The sequence below is a fragment of the Acipenser ruthenus genome, chromosome 35 (genome assembly GCF_902713425.1).
Source record: "Acipenser ruthenus chromosome 35, fAciRut3.2 maternal haplotype, whole genome shotgun sequence".
Taxonomy (NCBI): Eukaryota; Metazoa; Chordata; class Actinopteri; order Acipenseriformes; family Acipenseridae; genus Acipenser; species Acipenser ruthenus.
Genome location: NC_081223.1, coordinates 10,086,813 through 10,100,585, shown reverse-complemented (window position 1 = coordinate 10,100,585; position 13,773 = coordinate 10,086,813). Strand labels below are relative to the sequence as shown.

Here is a 13,773-nt window from a genome sequence, read left to right as displayed (position 1 = left end):
AGTCAAACAAATTAGGTAAGACTTACTGGAACTGTTTTGTTCACAGAGGCTTATTAGATTTATTAGACCATTACTTCCCCATTCAATAAATCAAAAGAAATGCTGCTTTTCATGAGATTTCTGGTAAGAAATTATAGATAACCCAGGACACGTATTTCCAAATTCAGCCGTGCGGAGATGAAGCTGGATGTGAGTAAGGTAGTGGTGCTCTGTGTTTCTGTCTTTATGAAGCTGGATGCGAGTAAGGTAGTGGTGCTCTGTGTTTCTGTCTTTATGAAGCTGGATGTGAGTAAGGTAGTGGTGCTCTGTGTTTCTGTCTCTGTCTTCATGAAGCTGGATGTGAGTAAGGTAGTGGTGCTCTGTGTTTCTGTCTTTATGAAGCTGGATGTGAGTAAGGTAGTGGTGCTCTGTGTTTCTGTCTTTATGAAGCTGGATGCGAGTAAGGTAGTGGTGCTCTGTGTTTCTGTCTCTGTCTTTATGAAGCTGGATGTGAGTAAGGTAGTGGTGCTCTGTGTTTCTGTCTCTGTCTTTATGAAGCTGGATGTGAGTAAGGTAGTGGTGCTCTGTGTTTCTGTCTCTGTCTTTATGAAGCTGGATGTGAGTAAGGTAGTGGTGCTCTGTGTTTCTGTCTGTATGAAGCTGGATGTGAGTAAGGTAGTGGTGCTCTGTGTTTCTGTCTCTGTCTTTATGAAGCTGGATGTGAGTAAGGTAGTGGTGCTCTGTGTTTCTGTCTTTATGAAGCTGGATGCGAGTAAGGTAGTGGTGCTCTGTGTTTCTGTCTCTGTCTTTATGAAGCTGGATGTGAGTAAGGTAGTGGTGCTCTGTGTTTCTGTCTCTGTCTTCATGAAGCTGGATGTGAGTAAGGTAGTGGTGCTCTGTGTTTCTGTCTTTATGAAGCTGGATGTGAGTAAGGTAGTGGTGCTCTGTGTTTCTGTCTTTATGAAGCTGGATGTGAGTTAGGTAGTGGTGCTCTGTGTTTCTGTCTGTATGAAGCTGGATGTGAGTAAGGTAGTGGTGCTCTGTGTTTCTGTCTGTATGAAGCTGGATGTGAGTAAGGTAGTGGTGCTCTGTGTTTCTGTCTCTGTCTTTATGAAGCTGGATGTGAGTAAGGTAGTGGTGCTCTGTGTTTCTGTCTCTGTCTTTATGAAGCTGGATGTGAGTAAGGTAGTGGTGCTCTGTGTTTCTGTCTGTATGAAGCTGGATGTGAGTAAGGTAGTGGTGCTCTGTGTTTCTGTCTGTATGAAGCTGGATGTGAGTAAGGTAGTGGTGCTCTGTGTTTCTGTCTCTGTCTTTATGAAGCTGGATGTGAGTAAGGTAGTGGTGCTCTGTGTTTCTGTCTCTGTCTTTATGAAGCTGGATGTGAGTAAGGTAGCGGTGCTCTGTGTTTCTGTCTCTGTCTTTATGAAGCTGGATGTGAGTAAGGTAGTGGTGCTCTGTGTTTCTGACTGTCTTTATGAAGCTGGATGTGAGTAAGGTAGTGGTGCTCTGTGTTTCTGACTGTCTTTATGAAGCTGGATGTGAGTAAGGTAGTGGTGCTCTGTGTTTCTGTCTCTGTCTTCATGAAGCTGGATGTGAGTAAGGTAGTGGTGCTCTGTGTTTCTGTCTTTATGAAGCTGGATGTGAGTAAGGTAGTGGTGCTCTGTGTTTCTGTCTTTATGAAGCTGGATGTGAGTTAGGTAGTGGTGCTCTGTGTTTCTGTCTGTATGAAGCTGGATGTGAGTAAGGTAGTGGTGCTCTGTGTTTCTGTCTGTATGAAGCTGGATGTGAGTTAGGTAGCGGTGCTCTGTGTTTCTGTCTTTATGAAGCTGGATGTGAGTAAGGTAGTGGTGCTCTGTGTTTCTGTCTTTATGAAGCTGGATGTGAGTAAGGTAGCGGTGCTCTGTGTTTCTGTCTTTATGAAGCTGGATGTGAGTATGGTAGCGGTGCTCTGTGTCTCTGTCTTTATGAAGCTGGATGTGAGTAAGGTAGCGGTGCTCTGTGTTTCTGTCTTTATGAAGCTGGATGTGAGTAAGGTAGTGGTGCTCTGTGTTTCTGTCTCTGTCTTCATGAAGCTGGATGTGAGTAAGGTAGTGGTGCTCTGTGTTTCTGTCTTTATGAAGCTGGATGTGAGTAAGGTAGTGGTGCTCTGTGTTTCTGTCTCTGTCGTTATGAAGCTGGATGTGAGTAAGGTAGTGGTGCTCTGTGTTTCTGTCTCTGTCTTCATGAAGCTGGATGTGAGTAAGGTAGTGGTGCTCTGTGTTTCTGTCTTTATGAAGCTGGATGTGAGTAAGGTAGTGGTGCTCTGTGTTTCTGTCTTTATGAAGCTGGATGTGAGTAAGGTAGAGGTGCTCTGTGTTTCTGTCTTTATGAAGCTGGATGTGAGTAAGGTAGTGGTGCTCTGTGTTTCTGTCTTTATGAAGCTGGATGTGAGTAAGGTAGTGGTGCTCTGTGTTTCTGACTCTGTCTTTATGAAGCTGGATGTGAGTAAGGTAGTGGTGCTCTGTGTTTCTGTCTCTGTCTTTATGAAGCTGGATGTGAGTAAGGTAGCGGTGCTCTGTGTTTCTGACTCTGTCTTTATGAAGCTGGATGTGAGTAAGGTAGTGGTGCTCTGTGTTTCTGTCTTTATGAAGCTGGGTGTGAGTAAGGTAGCGGTGATCTGTGTTTCTGTCTTTATGAAGCTGGATGTGAGTAAGGTAGTGGTGCTCTGTGTTTCTGTCTGTATGAAGCTGGATGTGAGTAAGGTAGTGGTGCTCTGTGTTTCTGTCTTTATGAAGCTGGATGTGAGTAAGGTAGTGGTGCTCTGTGTTTCTGTCTGTATGAAGCTGGATGTGAGTAAGGTAGTGGTGCTCTGTGTTTCTGTCTGTATGAAGCTGGATGTGAGTAAGGTAGTGGTGCTCTGTGTTTCTGTCTCTGTCGTTATGAAGCTGGATGTGAGTAAGGTAGAGGTGCTTGGGGACTGTGTTTCTGTCTCTGTCTTTATGAAGCTGGATGTGAGTAAGGTAGAGGTGCTTGGGGACTGTGTTTCTGTCTCTGTCTTTATGAAGCTGGATGTGAGTAAGGTAGCGGTGCTTGGGGACTGTGTTTCTGTCTCTGTCTGTACCGTCTTGAAGCCTCTCTCCAGAGCTCCCTTTTTTCTAGTTGAATCTGTTCTGGGAGATCACGGATTGATACCTTCCTTTCATGGTATCTGAAAAAGAATTTAAAAAATGAAACAAAAGCATGTCAGTAACACACATCTCAAACAAATAACATAAAATCAAAGAATCTTCGAACAGGAAATTGCTTGAATCTACAGCCATCTAATATCAATTAGGACTATAAGAAAGTCAAGTAGACCAGTGTGTAGGCTAGTGCCTTCTTCAGTGTGCTTAAAGTATGTATAGAGAACAACATAATTCCAGTAAATCTGCTCTAATATGTATTACCATCACTTTGCAGATCTCACTTTCTTTAATAGTATTTACAAACAATAAAACTGGTGACCACATTGCACCCTTTTCCTTGCTGCACCGTCGAAGGACTGCTGCACACGTCACTGGCTTCTGGGAGTTTGAGAAATACATTTTAAGAACCTGAGCATATTATATCTTTAAAAAAAAACTCTAAACTCCCAGAAGCTATATGCATTAGTTCCCATTATGTAGCAATCCTTTACCATGTGTGCGTTTTTCATACGGGGAAATCGGAGACCTACGAAATGATGACAATATATATCAGGTTAGATTTCCTGGAAAGATTTTGTCATTTATTAGGAAGTGTTTATATTGGTAGTTTTAGATCAGTTACAAAGGTACAACCCTTTCCTGTGAAAGCTATGCTGCTGTTGGGTGATCAGAAGTGCTCTAGAGGTGTAAAGGGAGCTGTCCGGATAGTTTTACAATTCTGATTCAGTGTTTTGAAGGTATGTACATTTTTTTTCAAGTAATTTTCAAAAGATAACGTCACTGAATTCCCCATGGATCTCCGTGTCTATATTTTGCCTGTAGTAAAGATCTTGTACTCTATTTTCAGAAAGAGCAAACATGTCAATTCTCCTGCCGATTGCCTGCCTCACTGCAATGCTCCCCAAACACAGATGCTCAATAACGTTTAGGAACACTCTCACACGTGGAATATATAAAGGATGTTAAAATTTTTTTTTAAAAAAGTGCCAAGTTAGTTTTGTCTTTTCTACAAATTAATTATTACATGAATTATGGGATGTCTATCAAACTCCATCTTGTTTTTACTGCTACAATTTGAGCCACAGCCATATAATCTAACGTGAAAAAAATACAAATATCTAATTTAAATAAAAAAAAAAAGTCAATTATACATTACACCCCAAAAGGGGATAGCAACAAAAACCTCCAGTGGAAAACATGAAAGAAAAAACAAAGACTCATGACCATTACACTACAAAGCAGCACAATTTATTTAGAAAACAAATCCATTACAGATATTTTACTGCGGACAGAACATAATCGATTCCTAAAACCCCTGACAGCCCTATTCAAGGCTCTACACAGCTGTGGGGTGGTTGACTGTTTTTAGGTGATAGCTTAGTAGTTCTTTCAAAAAACATTACAAGACAATACCATCAAGTACATATACCTACACAATGTCACTAAACTTTTTTTTTTTTTTTACACATCCCTTACATTTCAAGATGCCCTAAAATTAAGATTTTCAATTGAACTGGATGCCATCTAGCTGGCAAGCCTGTGTGGGTTCCCCAAGTGGCTCACCAGGTATAGGCCAGGGGGTGTGCAGGGTGAGTCACACAGTCAGGGGAGCGCAGGTTCCAGGGGGTATACAGGGTGAGTCACACAGTCAGGGGAGTGCAGGTTCCAGGGGGTATTCAGGGTGAGTCACACAGTCAGGGGAGCGCAGGTTCCAGGGGGTGTGCAGGGTGAGTCACACAGTCAGGGGAGCGCAGGTTCCAGGGGGTATACAGGGTGAGTCACACAGTCAGGGGAGCGCAGGTTCCAGGGGGGTATGCAGGGTGAGTCACACAGTCAGGGGAGCACAGGTTCCAGGGGGTATTCAGGGTGAGTCACACAGTCAGGGGAGCGCAGGTTCCAGGGGGTGTGCAGGGTGAGTCACACAGTCAGGGGAGCGCAGGTTCCAGGGGGTATACAGGGTGAGTCATACAGTCAGGGGAGCGCAGGTTCCAGGGGCTGCGCAGGTGAGTCACACAGTCAGGGGGCGCAGGTTCCAGAGGGTATGAAGGGTGAGTCACACAGTCAGGGGAGCGCAGGTTCCAGGGGGTATTCAGGGTGAGTCACACAGTCAGGGGAGTGCAGGTTCCAGGGGGTATGCAGGGTGAGTCACACAGTCAGAGGAGCGCAGGTTCCAGGGGGTATGCAGGGTGAGTCACACAGTCAGGGGAGCGCAGGTTCCAGGGGGTATGCAGGGTGAGTCACACAGTCAGGGGAGCGCAGGTTCCAGGGGGTATGCAGGGTGATTCACACAGTCAGGGGAGCACAGGTTCCAGGAGCTATGCAGGTGTCAGTCAGGGCAGCGCAGGTTCCAGGGGCTGCACTGGTGAGTCACACAGTCAGGGGAGCGCAGGTTCCTGACTGTGTCAAGAGGGAGCATTGGCTCTGGCACTAGGTCAAGGAGGCAAAACCGACATCGACTGTTTCTCCTCACCGCACTACAGCGGCCCCTGCTGGCCATGCGCCTTGTGAGCTCAAGCGGTCACCTGCAGGGCTGGCCTTAGAGGGGATTGGAGGACACCCTCTGACTTTCAGTTCTGCCGAGCTGTTGTGGGGAATTGCTCTGGTGAGGGAGAAAATAATTGGGCACGCTAAATAAAAAAGTAATAGTGACTCTGTTGCCTGCTGAATGGTAAGCTTAAAGGTCACAGAAAGCTATTCAGAATGACACCTCAAAAATGTTAAGGTAGAGTAATATGCTTTACTTGCACTTATCTGCTCCCTATTTTACTGCATTTAATCCTGGACTTTACAGAGTACTGTATTATTATTCAATCTGTAGTATTTTGCATTTAATCGTATCCTGATGTAACTATCACTGACACTGTTATCTGCTCCGATATTGAATCGTATTCTGTCATATACTTGTACTTACTAGAATTTAAGTTATTGTATTTTATCTTGCTCTTAATTGTATTAATGCTTGTACTGTGATTCTTGAAATGTATTTTTTGTTTACGACTGTAAGTCGCCCTGGATAAGGGCGTCTGCCAATAAATAAATAATAATAATAATAAAACAAATAATAATAATAAAGGGAAAACATATTAAATGGTGTTCCTAGCGGATCAATCATTTTCATAATTTTGCCCAAATATTACTTACTCGGTTTGTTGCAACAACTATTAACAGTTCATGAATTGGTTTCCATCACTGATTACTGTATATCCCATTGCGGCTTTCCGTCTCTCTCTGTAACGCCTTGCCCTTAAATAAAACATGGTAACATGTGTTGAAATGCCACATTCCACAATAAAAGGGATCAGAAATATGTTGATAAAGCTAACAATGGGTAAGAAACATTGATTACGCATTGCTTAGCATTCCTTCAAGGTTTCATAAAGATAAGGGGTTATCAAGACAGATGTAAGAAGTGAAGAGTGACAGACATTCCCTATAGTGTATGTAGGACCACCATCGGGATTAGTCATGCTGAGAATGAGCATGAGTTACAGCACAGTGAGGCAGGCACGTAGATTGACAGCTGCTCACGTTTTCTTTTTGTTCTGAGACTTTTAAGCTAAGAAAACGGCCATGTCTTTTTTTTTTTAAATAAATGTTTACCAGTTGTGATGTGTATTAGTTTATTTTGGTTAAGTTTTAATGACACATTCCATACATAGCACACAGAAAACACTTTTTGGGCTTGTATTCATCTCAGTGTTGTTTTTTTTTTTCCCCTATCAATAAAAACTGGATTAAAATAAATGTCAATTTTCACAAAACTATAAATGTCAATGGCAGGCTTACCTATATCCCCAGATTGTCATACCCTCAATAATATTTTGCTTCACACATTTCAGGACAATTGGATCGGTTCTTTATACATACAGGCAATTCTCGTTAATGCGAATTTCAAGGGACCAGCAAAAAATCAGTAATTCGTATTATCAGGAATCAAAAGCCAAATGCATCATGTCAGTTTTTATTGAAGTTACAGAAATCACACTGAAATCAAATTTAAAATTACAGAACAATGCATTATACATTTAAAAATATTATGCTTTTTATTGAAAATAAGTTTTAAAAAGTATACATTGCAAATGAACTGCACTTGAAACCTGCATGTCCCGGTCTGATCAGTCATTTTTAAACCACAAAAGCAAGGCGTCCTCAACAGCAGGTATTGAGCAAATCAGAAACATTGACGACTTGCATCCACAGTTTGCTGTTCATAGCCTTTTTCAGAACAGTTGACAAAGTGTTAGTGGTAATGTTGAAATCTGCAGCAGTACCTTTCATTTTCTTGTATGCTGGTGCATTATCCACCGCTTTCAACACCTCCACTTTTGTCTACAAGGATAGTGTACATTTTTGTGGGCAATGCGAAATGCATCATGGGATCTGTAGTCCCCAAACAGCGCTAAAATACAGTACAGAGGCGCTAATGTGGATGCAAGTTAAAACATTTCCCAATATCCTTTGCACTCAGCTGTTAGAAGTAGGGCGTTTAGTTTTATTCAAATTTTCTTCCCTGAGGGAGGGTCCAAAATAATTTGCACTAACATGAAATTCGTGTTGAGTGAATTCGTATTAGAAGTGAATTCGGATTTGAAGTTAATTCCTATTAGAAGTGAATTCGGATTTGAAGTGAATTTATATTAGAAGTGAATTCAGATTCGAAGTGAATTCCTATTAGATGTGAATTCCTATTAGAAGTGAATTCGGATTTGAAGTTAATTCCTATTAGAAGTGAATTCGGATTCGAAGTGAATTTATATTAGAAGTGAATTCAGATTCGAAGTGAATTCCTATTAGAAGTGAATTCAGATTCGAAGTGAATTCCTATTAGAAGTGAATTCGGATTCAAAGTGAATTCCTATTAGAAGCAGCAGACTAGATTTTGCAGGGACAGATTCGTATTATTAGGAAATTCGTCTAATCCGAGTTCGTTTTAATGAGAATTGACTGTACAAGCATACATTTCTGCTTTTGAAATGTACCTAAGCCTTGAAGATTCTCTCTCTCTTTCTTGCTCCTCCACTGTTTTCTCCCTTTTACGCCTGGCTGCCTGTTGTAAGGCTTGTCGTTTCTTGTATCTAAAAAAATAAAATAAAAAGCCACTAAAAAAACCAAATATTTGAATATTAAAAATGCATTGAAAAACAGGGAATGTTGTTTTTAAAAAAGAAACCTTCTTACTCTTCATATCGTCCCTTTTGTTGTAAATTCAGTCTGTATCGCCTCTGTCTCAATGCTGCTGGGGTAAGAGAAGCTTCTTTGTGTGTGCAGTCTTGTATAGCCATTGGAAGACAGACAAATCTGTTGATAAGATTAATCTTTATATAATACTACTGTAATAGGAGAACAAAGCACGCAGTCAACTGTTAAGGATCTTATCTTATTATTATTATTATTTGTTTATTTAGCAGACTTTATCCAAAGAGACTAGGGTGTGTGAACTATGCATCAGCTGCAGTGTCACTTACAATTACGTCTCACCCAAAAGACGGAGCACAAGGAGGTTAAGTGACTTACTCAGGGTCACACAATGAGTCAGTGGCTGAGGTGGGATTTGAACCAGGGACCTCCTGGTTACAAGCCCTTTTCTTTAACCACTGGACCACACAGCCTCCTATCTTGTGTATAGAAGTCTTGCGTGTGTAGGTCACATGGACTTTCATCACAAATATGTAATAGCAGCGTGATATCTGCTATAAGCTGCTGTGTTGCTGCTACTATTTCATGTATTATGCTACTATCATATATTATGCACTTTCTCTGTATTTAAAGTATTATAGATTTTCTGGATGTTACTGCATCTTGTAAAGCGCTTAGTGATGGTGGTCCACTATGAAAGGCGCTATATAAAATAAAGATGGATTGATTGATTGATATATTGCAAATGTCGTAGAAAACTACATCTAATTAAATCTAATCTGTCTGTCTTGGTGATAACGATCTATCTAACACTTTGAATACGCCAGGCACTCAGGAAACAAAAGGCTAATCAAACCCGTCCTTTGAGATTTAATCACAGTGGAAACACCCCGTCTAGTGGAGGAAGGGGGGTTTAGCACAACGCCTGGAGCAAAGTAAAAACAAACATCACCCCTTTAAATCAACTGAAAGACAATTTCACATCCTATTGATTTAAAATCACTACGAGTACAAAATGCAAGCGTTTTTATTCTTAAATCACCTAACAAAAGCACAGAATAACGCAGGTAGAAAAACCCTAAGAAAATGAAACTGTTTGCGATGTCTAACCGCATTCGCATCCCGATATATTTGGGGTCTAAAGCAATATTGTAATTTCTTATGTTAAAAATTCAGAATAAAATCAGACTGCTTTAGCAAAAGTTATGTACGTTTAAAAGTTTCTAAATTATGATAATGAGCTTATCAAGCAAGAGACGGGGGAGGGGCAAACCAAGCCCGACAATAACTAGCCAATCAGAACGTGCCACGGATCATTTTAAACAATCTATTTGTTTGAAAAGTATAAAACCCACGTAACAGTTACAACAGTGCTCTCTGCTCTCTCAAATAAAAAAAAATGAAGAAACAGAGATTGTGCCTGAAGCCCTCAGCTTCCAGTATTAATCCATCCAGAGCAGGGGCACTGACACTCAAAGAAAACAAGGTAATATCACGCTGAATCTCGACTGCTTTCCAGGCTAGGTAACAACACTCTTAAATATCTATTCAGGTACTGTGCGATTCCTTGTTGCAGTGTCAATACGTACTAATATTTAATTGGCAAATTGCTGTTTAAAACCTTAGTTCTTATTGTTATGCTTTTAATGTGATATTAAATGTGTAACTGTGTTTTTGTGTGATTTCCTAATGTAGTTTTGATTGCGTGCTTAATAAACAGCATCTTTCTAAGAAGGGATGCTCAGTACTATTATTATTATTATTTATTTCTTAGCTGACGCCCTTATCCAGGGCGATTTACAATTGTTACAAGATATCACATTATTTTTACATACAATTACCCATTTATAAAGTTGGGTTTTTACTGAAGCAATCTAGGTAAAGTACCTTGCTCAAGGGTACAGCAGCAGTGTCGCCCACCTGGGATTGAACCCACGACCCTCCGGTCAAGAGTCCAGAGGCCTAACCACTACTCCACACTGCTGCCCATAAATCATACTAAATCATTCATTATGAACCTTACATTCAATGGAATGTGAGTCATTATTGGTAGTTTATGGTAACGTGTAAATCTCTATGGTTTTCAGAAAGCGACATTGAAAAAGGTTTATATATTAAAATAAATGGAATTTGTTATATTTGTTACGTTTATAATATACCTCCAATAAATGCCACAGGTCCCTTACCTTATTGCTTTTAAGAATATTAACTGTCTTCAATAGTACCCACACATGCATAGAACATATGACAGAATCACACAAATAAGTGCAGTGCTATACTGGAGTCCACGGCGTTAATATATATAGGCTTCATATATAAGACTGTTAGTACGGCAGTCAAATTACATTCTTGATTTCAACAAACAAAATCCTAAATAGATTACTACATTTCATTTTGAACTAACTTAAACATATCTGAAATCAAAATGCCCCCAAAATGTGTTTTAACGCACCAAATTCAGCTACTTTTTCTGCACAGTGGCCATCTACTGACTTTGAGCCTTCATAATTAAAAACTATATGTATATACAAAAAGATCAACACTTTACCAATGAAACATTTTTTTCTAAGATTGATGGTGGTTTCAAACTGAAAGATCAAAAGTTTTAAGTGTACAAGCAAGCCTCCCAAAAACACGCCTCTTGGCATAGAATGGGCACAGCAGTTCTGCCAGTGCACTAAATCCTTTCTGCAGATACATGCATATGTGTCACTTTCATAGGCATGGGTTTTGTTTAAGTATATCAAAACACAATTATTAAAGTCTTGTTTAAAATGGGATTGTGACAGGGGGAGATCTGTGCTGGCTATCGGGCGCATGCGTGATCCTGCTTGGGGGGTGGGGCGGGGGGATTGTCAGAAGCCCTGTAGGACCCACCTGCCAATCATGGCGATGACACAGAGAGGCTGGGTGAGGGTGTGTCACATGGATCTCTCTGAGTGGTCGGGAGGCGGGTCTTGAGGGGGGGGGGGGGGGGGGGGTTGTGTTGATCAATAGAAAACCTGATTGGTTTAGGATTTTAAATAAAGGAAATGTGATCTTTCCACATGTCCAAATTACTAGGGCCTAAACTGGCAGAAAGCTTAGACGGTTTACTTTGCATTTACATCCATGAGTCAACATCTACCAGGACAGCTGGATATGGAGCTGGAATAAGAGCAGCAACTAAAAAGGAGGTGCCACGGATCTTGTGACACACATTTTGCAAGGCAGTGTTTTGAGGTCAATACAGAAGATAGTACAAGCAAAAATAAATTAATATAGAGTATTAAGTATAGGTAAGTGTGTGTAATACGCCTGTTAAGGGCTTCAAGGGGTTTTGAGACATCATAGGTCAAGAGACCGTAGGTCGAGTCCCTCACCCAGAACCCCCTAACAGCCTTGATTACACACACTTCCCTATACTTCATTCTTTATTATATATGGAGTGTTGTAATCGACAGAACACACAAACACAAATATTGTAAAGCTCAAGAAAGTAATTTTTTGAACAAACATTCATTGTAAATCTGATTTTTTTTAAAATTTGTTTTCCTTTGTTTTCTTGTTCCTGAATAAAATTATCCACCTCTGCCTCACTGACAGCTAGAAATCCTGAGCCTGCCATTTTTTCTTAGTTTGTATAGAATTCTGACAGGGTGATGACATCACTGTAATCAATGATAGTTGTTTAAAAAATCATATTCATAAACTGCCACAAATTTCCACAGTATTTAATGATTTGCCTGTTTAATATGTATGAGGCGGTGTATGCTGCTGTAAGTAACTTCTTATTCCTTATAATGGGACCTTTTGGCAAACAATGTGTAATTTAAAACTATTTTGGAGTCCTTAACTCTAAAGGGCACTTATTGGAACAGTGTGTGCTAAAAAGTCCTACTATATAATGTGTAGTAACTCACTGGAATACTGTGTGCTCAAAAGCGTCCCGTTTAAACTGTGGCAACATAGACCCCAGGCAGCATATAGTTTAACCCACTGAAGTGCATACTTTTTATTGGAACATTGTGTACCAACATATCCCATAACTATGTATAGCGACTGATTGAAATACTGTGTGCCGATAACTGTGCTGTTGAGTGAAGTACCCCAAAATTTTAAAATTAAGGGGGAGCACCCGAGGCAACATTATAACATATAGTTTTACTTGCTTTAGTGCATAGTTTTGCATGCTAGTGTACATGTTTGTTACTGGTATGTCTGTGAAAAAGTCCCATTACGATGTTTAGTAACGCACTGGAAATGTGAGGCAATACTCTAGACCAGTGGGTCTCAAACACATTTTTTTGGTGGCCAAAACACTTACTGGTAAAAAGTATGAACAATAATGAAGCCAAAGAGTTTCTCATTTAAAAACATACAGCAGCCCCTCTCAACTCTGCGCTGGATCTTAATTCTCAGACCCTTCTATTAATGAACTGGAGAGACAAACCAGATGCTTTGCTAGATTTTATTTATTTATTTTATTTTAATTTTATTGCTGTGACATGTCAAACGTATGAGGTTATTCAATCATATACATTGATATTAATTAATACAATACCTAAGATATACATTAATGTATTGAAGTTAAATAAATAAAACTACTTTCACTTTCCTGTGCCATTCACATGCTGCACAATTCCTCGCTACATCTAAGAGAAATGTAATGATTTGCAATGCTGTTATGCGGTATCACAGAACTAATTGTAAATCTGTGACATTCCAGAATAGGTTACGGAGTAGATACAGTTAAAACATCGTGTGTGTATTTCAGACAGAAACATTACAAAAGTAGACTTTTTTTTTTTTTTTTTTTTTAATCCCTGCCATTGTAGTTTCTTCGTAACAAACACAGTGGCAAAAGACACATTTTCATAAAGTATTAACAACATTCCTGAGGTTTACTTAGGCGTTTTTTTTAGCAGGACACGCAAGTGAAAACTATCAAATTTAAATAAACAAAAACAAAAAATGTGGAAAAGGGGGTGTACAAAGAAAAAAACCTCACCGTTTTGATATATCTGCTTACCTAATGACCTCCTGAATACAGCAGCGTACCCAACAAAATCCCCTTTTAAAAAAACGACACAGGAAGGTAACATTGCAACTAATGTTAGGCTATCATGGCCACTATTTATCAACGGGTCGGTCCCAAAATTCTTTATTAAGGATATTTTTCCAACAGTTGTCTGCTTTTGATTCAGCAAATCCTTCTTTCATGTTTCCAAGTGCCGTGTGACATCACTTCATTCGAAAAAGCACATTTTATTTTTTAAGAAAACCTATATTGAAACTTCTATTTTTTGTTTAAACGTGTGTTTATGTGTGTTTTGGTGGTGGTTAGCAGGGATGGAGTTAATCCCTAGCCCGACCAAATACATGTGAGAATGTGGCTGTACCCAAATAAGATAACTGGTGTTAATTGGGAACACCCACAGAGAATAGAAAAAGAGTTTGAAGTTCCATTTGGAGAGGACTGCCAGGGAGCTGATGTGTGTCTGTTCAGCCAAGG

General features: G+C 40.0%; 1 protein-coding gene and 1 long non-coding RNA gene across 6 annotated transcripts in view; one reads left to right on the top strand and one right to left on the bottom strand.

Moving 5' to 3' along the window:
- Positions 1 to 561: 561 nt before the first annotated feature.
- On the top strand, positions 562 to 1,085 carry LOC131705246 (uncharacterized). Of its 2 annotated transcripts, XR_009310262.1 has the most exons (4): positions 562 to 708; positions 757 to 810; positions 865 to 912; positions 961 to 1,085. It is a non-coding gene; the product is annotated as an uncharacterized LOC131705246 (long non-coding RNA). The 2 variants fall into 2 exon arrangements; XR_009310261.1 differs by lacking the exon at positions 865 to 912.
- Positions 1,086 to 3,028: 1,943 nt separating this feature from the next.
- LOC117395609 (uncharacterized) overlaps positions 3,029 to 13,773 on the bottom strand; it is a 33,082-nt gene continuing 22,337 nt past the window's right edge. Inside the window, exons 6-9 of one of the 4 annotated variants that reach the window (XM_059007602.1) lie at positions 8,322 to 8,441; positions 8,123 to 8,218; positions 6,285 to 6,386; positions 3,029 to 3,166 (exon numbers count right to left, since the gene is read on the bottom strand). In XM_059007602.1, the coding sequence (XP_058863585.1) occupies positions 6,305 to 6,386; positions 8,123 to 8,218; positions 8,322 to 8,441 (298 nt within the window). In that variant the 3' untranslated portion in view covers positions 3,029 to 3,166; positions 6,285 to 6,304. Of the gene's footprint in view, positions 3,167 to 4,369; positions 5,743 to 6,284; positions 6,387 to 8,122; positions 8,219 to 8,321; positions 8,442 to 13,773 lie in introns of those variants that run through there. The other 3 variants (XM_033994609.3, XM_059007605.1, XM_059007604.1) reach the window with 3 other exon arrangements.